Source organism: Triticum aestivum, chromosome 7A, assembly GCF_018294505.1.
Source record: "Triticum aestivum cultivar Chinese Spring chromosome 7A, IWGSC CS RefSeq v2.1, whole genome shotgun sequence".
Classification (NCBI taxonomy): Eukaryota; Viridiplantae; Streptophyta; class Magnoliopsida; order Poales; family Poaceae; genus Triticum; species Triticum aestivum.
In genome coordinates, this window is record NC_057812.1 from 283,662,439 (window position 1) to 283,669,760 (window position 7,322).

Sequence of the window (7,322 nt, forward strand, 5' to 3'; positions counted from 1 at the left end):
GTACCAGGCATTAAATAAGATATTGTGCTAAAAATGCTTAAATGGGATAAAAATTACTACTAGTTGATTTGGAATTTATAATTCATAAACCACTGTATTTATTATCGACCGAATTTCACATTACCACCAAGAATAAGTACAGTAGACCAAAGAACAAAGACTACTCCATACAAAAAAGATACTCGAACGGTCACACTGACTTGGGTTGGTTCCACCAAGAAAACCTAACCTTTCATGCTGGACCCGATTGTAGTACGAAAGAGATATACATATCAAATTTGGATTGCTTCGCTACGACGTAAGTACTTCTAATTACATGAAATAATTAATTATACTACTTATAAAAGATAGATATCAAGCTATTGTATATTTTCAAAAGGAATGACATAGACCGGCTACAGACATGGAAACCCATATAAATAACCAACACAAGAAGCGGACACATACCAAGCCAAAATCTCATACTTTAGCACGGAGAGATACATGCCAAATATTTTGTTCTCAAGACAAGTGCCAAACATTAAATAAGATCGACATACAAATTAAATAAGATCTTACTAAATCCTTGAAATGGATGGACTTCAACATATTCCAAGAAAAGAGAGGAAGAACTACAACAAAATTGGCTGATTATGAATCGGTCTATTATTTGTAAACCAACTGAATTTATTCTCTAGAGATACCATTCCAAACAATTAATTCGTGAGATAAGTACCAGACATTAAATAAGATATTGTATTAAAAATGCTTGAAATGGGATAAATTGAAAAAAATACTACTAGCTGATTTGGAATTTATAATTCATAAACCACCGTACTATTCATTTTCGACCGTATTTCATTACCACCAAGAATAATTACAGTACTGCCAAAGAACAAAGACTGCTCCATACAAAAAGATACTCGAACGATCACACTGACTCGTGGGCCGGAGAATCCTACTACTACCTCATACGTCAGTCTCAGTACGCGACTGTTTAAAACCAGCACCCACCGCACCCACCTTTTTTTAACTCCCCTTGTCTCTCTTCGGAGAGAGAGAACCGAATCACCAATCGACCGCACAGCGATCCGCATCCGCCACTGAGTCCCACCTCGCCGCCGGCGAGGTCCGCGTCGTTGCCCGGCGGCATCGATGGAGAGGCTCGCCGCCCTCACGCGGGAGCAGTCGGTGTGGGCTTGGTCCCGGTAGTTACAATCGATTGGTGGGGGCGGGGGCAGGCAGGACAGGAGAGCGCCGCGGCGATGAAGGCCCTGCGGCGATCCAGCACCTCGTCTTCGTCCTCATCCTCGTCGTCCCCGAGGACGCCATCCTCGCCGCCGCCGTCTTCGTCGCGGATCCACCGCCGTTCGCTTCTGCTCGTCGCCTCGTCGGCCTCCTCTTTGGCGGCGTTGGGGAAATCGGCCGCGGCGGCTTCGGCTTCAGCGTCGCCGTTGCTTGCGGCAGATTCCTCGTCGTTATCCCCACCGAATTCGGACCGGTCAGTTCTCTCGTCCGGAGTTATGACCACCGATTAATACAGAAATGAAGTTGCTTAAATGGGGGATTTTTGTCCAATAGCATTTTTTGTTTTCTTGGCCCATAGTTAGATTAAATCAACTCATGATGCTCAAAATTATGCTTCTTGTGTGTGTTTTGCTGGAAATGGTGGTTTGGTCAGTGGTAGTACTGATGTAGATGCCCCTTTAGACTAAAAAAATGTTACTTTTGTTTAAGTGCTCACTGGTCAGACCAAGTTGTTTTACGCTTTGATCTAGATAAGGCTTAGTTAGGAGTTCACACTTCGTAGGCAGGAAGTCGTAGCTCACCTTGTTAGTTCCGTTTCCGTGAAATGCACGCCAGTTGTTCAGCCAATTTAGTACCAAAATCAATGAGTCATCTTAAAAAGTTTAGACATGCAGGGTGTTTTGGTTTCATTTGTTGGCAGTTGTAGAGTTGTTTCGCAAGTATGTGCCATGGATTTGTCCATTGCAATTGTTTCCTAGTATCGTGAACTGGGCACCTTCAGCATCTGTTTGAGTGGTCTGTTCAGAGTTACTCCCTCCGTCCCATAATATAAGATGTTATTACAACCAATATACTCACATATTGGTTGTAATAACATCTTATATTATGGCTTATGGGACGGAGGGAGTAGATTACAAGTTGTATGTGGGTGTTGCTAGCAACTCATAAAGAGGTACATTTAGCTTCTAAGGTTTGCATTACCTGTGGCAGCTGTGTCCAAAAAACAGTTTCACACCAAACCGTGAAATCCTTAATTCAGTTTTTTGTACGAACTTCACCACCCTATTTGAAAGCAACAAATGAAAATGAACTATGCCACTGATTGCCGGTTTCCATGGGTTGATAAAAATCGTTTTGAACACCCCTAACATGTGACTGATAATATTTGGTTGTAGAACAGTAGAAGGAAAGTTGTATTGTGAATACAATGCTGAACTACAGTAACGCATAACTTAAATTATCACCAAATTACCATTTGGTCGCACCACTTTATAGAATTATCTATTTCATTTTTTATAAAGCAAGCAATCTTTTTCCAGAGGTGCAATTAAATCTCCATGGTCTCGGAGGAAAAGAAAACAAGCACTCTCTTGTCAAAACTGGAGCCGTCTATTTTCTGTGAATGGGAAGTTTCGTGATGGAGGAAGAAAATTTCTGAAGAAAGTTCGCAGTGGGGTAAGTTTCGTTAGTGTCCAGGTTTTATTTGTAATGGATGTCCGACATACATATGTGATCATTAGCTATACACATGTTCACTATGATGTAATGTTCTGCATCTAAGTCCACTTTAAAGAATGTCAAGGTTATTAATTCTATAATTCTCTTACAGGGAATTGAACCAGGTATCAGGGCTGAAGTTTGGCCCTTTCTACTTGGAGTGTAAGTTACCCGATCTCTCTATTTTTATACATCTGCTATGTTATAACAGTCATCTTGTTAACATGGTTTGAAGTTCCAAGCTTGTAGACATGATTGCAATTTCAGTAGCAAGCATCTCGTGTTTTTTCCCCGTAGTTTAGAGAGGGTTTTCATTGTTCTAGTACTCCTTGAGTACTTAATGTTATTTACTTGTTGCTGTCTGCCTCTCTATTTGTTGCGTGCTAAGCAAAATAATGTTGTGACCCTCAAAGAATGTACGGTGAACCTGTTGAAATATTACCTATCTGGGCCCCTTCTTTTGCATGTGCTAGCAGAGTTTTTAGGATTAAATCACCTATAGCATCAAGAACTATTTAGATAACCTTGCATGCGGTGTAAACATCTCATCTGATGGCAAATGTAAATTGGGCTAAACTAGTATGCCTGAACTGTAATCTGGCCTTGAAGTGCTGCGAAGCATGCGTATGATGGCTGTATCATAGTTTAGGCATGTAATCCGAACATTGTGTCACTAATGCTTAGCTGGTTAATGCAGAGAGCCATCAATTATGGCTTTTAAGGTGTGTTCTGAACCTCCTTCCTGTCCTTGCATGCATTTAAGTATGAACTTGTTGAACTGTTGTTTAAATATATCAGTATAATGTGAACCTCTTGTCAATCTATGCTTGTGATAGCGAGTAATACTATGCTCTTGTAGTTATTTCAGCCATATAGTCGAAAGTGATATTTCACTTGATAGCTACAATAGAGATAAAATCTGATATTGCACCATGTATTGAAAACTGCAAAGTCTATTTGATTCAATGGGCTTCCAAAGGAATTTTAGAGGATTCTGATCCTTATGAAATTTTCCCACATCGGTTGTTTGATTCATAGGATTGCAGACCATAGGTATTTTTCCTTAGGATTCATTTGTACTAGGTTCTGTAGGAAAAATTTCCATCCACTCCAGCCTCTTGGAAAGAATGCCATGTTTCTCCTATGCACAACAACAACAAAAAAACCGTTCAATCTTGTATAGTAGTGAAGATAGCATGACATTCCAAACCTGCGTTTTTCCTATTCCCGCGTTTTGGAATCCTGCAAATCCAAGAGGCAAATGGTTTCGGTGACCTGGATTTTCATAGCCAACTTTTCATATTGTTCTTTCCGTCTTTCATGAAAAGGCATACACCACCGAAATTGAATAGAAGAATTATAACCCATGTTTAGCAAAATTTAAGTTCCTACCAAATTAGTACGGTTTAGATTAATAAAACTACTCTTTAAGGATCACCAGCATGCACAGCAAACAGTTTTAAGACCCAGACAGGTGAGTAAGCTGTTATGGCAACTGATCAAGAAAACTACTCTTACAAAATACAGTTTTAAGACCCAGACAGGCGAGTAAGCTGTTGTGGCGACCGGTTGAACGGTTGGAACTATGGTGTGAGCTGCTTGACTGTGGCCAGATAGCATACTGTATTTGTCAGCAATCAAGTTCAGCTCAGGTTGTACTGTTATAGTCTGATAGGGAAGGTCCTCCGTGAGGGTGAGGCTGAGGCTGAGGCTGAGGCTGAGGCTGAGGATTGACACATATTTTGCACTATTTTTTTTCAGTGTTTCCATAAATTGTCCAATTGCTGAAGTGGACCAGACCTGCCAACAGTTTAGGATTTTTCGGTCTAACTGGTCTTGTCAGGTTTTTTAAACCATTCTTCAGAATTCAGAACTGTGTCTGAAACAGTAATATTTGGTGGTTCTATTTTATATGTTGTAGTAAAATCTAATGTGAACCTGTGAACAAAGTACCTCGATATTGTCTTTTAAAACATTTAATAAGTACTTCTTGCTTAGTAGGCTTTTTACACCAAGTCTGAAGATTGACCAAATTTCTTGTCATATACAGCTATGATTTAAATAGTTCTGAAGAGGAAAGAAATATCATCAAGACAAAGAAAAGGTAACATTTTCGTAATAACTCACCTTCTGTCGGTCCTTACTTTCTAGATTTTAGTTGTACACATGGTCTGCATTGATTATTACTCACCTTCAGATATAGCACGAAGTGAGAGTAGATAAGTAATACGTATAAGCTTGGATGGAACTTCCATGACCCATGTTGGAATTTTCTGTGTTTCAAATTATAAGACGAGAATGGAATGTGAATACTGACTTTAATGATGTCTGATTAATTTATTGACATTTTGTTTGGCACATCTTCGGGTGCAGGAATGAGTACAAAAAGCTCAGGCGCAAATGCCATCAAATTCTGAACTGCCAAAAGGGATTTGGGCTAAAGGTCATAAATGAAATCAACAATGAGGGGTGTTCTCGTGGTGTGCCTTATCTGCAAGATGTTAGTGCAAGTGTTTCTGTATCAGCCAAGGTATTTAATTGTTCAGGGAGCGAGGCAAACAGTCCGGATAATGCTGCCTGTGGTGCTGCAGAATGCATGGATGATGATACAAGTGAGTTAACTTGTGTAGATCCATCTATGGCAGAATCAGAATCTTCTGGCTCTGCATCTTCTGATGAAGATGACCATGGCCAGATATCCGTCTGTGCTGATATAGAAGAGAACTGCGCTCCAGAGCATAAATTTGTCAGGAGTACCTCGTCCAAGTCAGACTTCTTTAGATCTAACAAAACTCCAGAGGATTTTGCAACATGGCAGCGCATTATACGTCTAGACGCTATCCGGGCAAACACAGACTGGGCTTTATTCTCCTGTAACCAGGATGAAATCTCCGAGGAAAAGGCATTGCAGCGTGCATTGTCTGTTGGTTTGAAAGATTATGACCATTTAGAGCCTTATATGATATATCATGCTGCCCGGTTAGTTGCATTGCTTGAGGCGTATGCACTCTATGATCCAGAGATTGGCTACTGCCAAGGTATGAGTGACCTGTTGTCACCTATAATTGCGGTAATGAAGGAAGACAATGAAGCATTTTGGTGCTTCGTGGGCTTCATGAAGAAAGCTCGGCACAACTTCAGGCTGGATGAGGTTGGAATAAGAAGACAGTTGAAAACTGTCTCCCAGATCATCAAGCACAAAGACTCGCACCTCTATAGACACCTGCAGAAGCTGCAGGCCGAGGACTGCTTCTTTGTGTACAGAATGGTGTTGGTCCTCTTCAGGAGAGAGCTCACCTTTGAGCAGACTTTATGCCTGTGGGAGGTGATGTGGGCTGATCAGGCCGCTGTTCGAGCTGGGATCGGAAGGTCCACATGGGGAAGGATAAGGCTCCATGCTCCTCCAACCGACGATTTGTTGCTCTATGCCATTGCGGCCTGCGTCCTGCAGAGGAGGAGGCTGATCATCGAGAGGTACAGCAGCATGGATGAGATACTGCGGGAGTGCCATAGCATGGCTGGGCAGCTTGACGTCTGGAGGCTTCTAGATGATGCGCATGACTTGGTTGTTAATCTCCATAATAAGATCTGATTCAATCGCTCTTTTCGGATCGTTTATAGACCTAAAAAATATGCCCGAGGTATGTTCTCAGTGAAAGTGAACTTTCATCTGTTGTTTGTCACCCGGCATAAAAACCATTCTAGGTATAGAGATTGTTGTAAGTTTAAGTGGATAAAGTTCCCTTCAAAGAAAAGAGAACATGGAAGATCAAGCATCCCAAGTTCAGCAAAATACGGTACATCTTTGGATGTCCATAGTTACCAGGTTACTGCCATTGTAAACAGTCGGTTGTTTAATTTAATGTAGGGAACTTGCTGTTTTTGCCTTAAAAATTCCTTCTTGGCAAGAACAGCATGCCCCCCCCCCCTTATAGTCGAAACATATTTTTTTAAGGAATAAAGAGCAGTATACAAACTACTTCCTCTGTTGTGTTTACTGATAATATTGCGCTGAATGAACTTCCATCTCACACACGCAAATCATAGCTCCCACTTTCCTTGCTGTTTTACTCAGAATGGCACGTACATATGCTTGAGATAGAGAAAGGGTTGGATGTTGTCGTGTGAATCACATGCACAGCTGTCACGTAGAAGTTAGAAATTCAGATTCAGATGTGCACATCCGAGACTGAGCTGAATCACATGCTCTAGTGGAGGCATTTCCTGGTTGTGTTACTGTTCGCGCTGTTCCCATGAGCGATTCAGACTTGACAGCTGCGTCCACTTGATTTGAGGACGTCTTCTTCCGCGGAGCAACGAGAGAAACGCTGATGATATTTGCACTGCTCAGGGGACACCTGCACTAGAATCCAAAGCTTTGATGCGATCTTACCTGAAGCAAAAGGAGGCAACCACCACCATCAGTTGCCATGGCCATGGCCCATCAATGGGACACACGCGCACATTAGGGCCTGTTCGGTTGACAGCGAAAATGAAAGGGTTTGACAGGCCTCTACAAGTCAAAACCTCTTTCAATCCACCCCAATCCCCCTGTGAGGAGGTGTAACGGAACAAAGCCTTATTGTGTTTCCCGGCCC

The 7,322-nt window shown here is 41.7% G+C and overlaps 1 protein-coding gene across 1 annotated transcript; it reads left to right on the top strand.

The window, feature by feature from the left end:
* The first annotated feature begins 1,003 nt into the window (after nucleotides 1–1,003).
* LOC123152397 (rab GTPase-activating protein 22) lies at nucleotides 1,004–6,703 on the top strand. The gene is made up of 5 exons (XM_044571962.1): nucleotides 1,004–1,480; nucleotides 2,547–2,682; nucleotides 2,837–2,886; nucleotides 4,775–4,828; nucleotides 5,098–6,703. Exons 1-5 carry the CDS (start codon nucleotides 1,245–1,247, stop codon nucleotides 6,314–6,316), a joined length of 1,695 nt encoding a protein of 564 aa, XP_044427897.1. The 5' UTR covers nucleotides 1,004–1,244; the 3' UTR covers nucleotides 6,317–6,703.
* The last annotated feature ends 619 nt before the right edge of the window (nucleotides 6,704–7,322 follow it).

What these genes read in the sequence shown, in the direction of transcription:
- LOC123152397 (XM_044571962.1), top strand. Translation starts at nt 1,245, where the DNA reads ATGAAGGCCCTGCGGCGATCCAGCACCTCGTCTTCGTCCTCATCCTCG. An exon ending in TGAAGAAAGTTCGCAGTGGG is followed by an intron (nt 2,683 to 2,836) that starts GTAAGTTTCGTT and finishes ATTCTCTTACAG; the next exon opens with GGAATTGAACCAGGTATCAG. An exon ending in ATCATCAAGACAAAGAAAAG is followed by an intron (nt 4,829 to 5,097) that starts GTAACATTTTCG and finishes CTTCGGGTGCAG; the next exon opens with GAATGAGTACAAAAAGCTCA.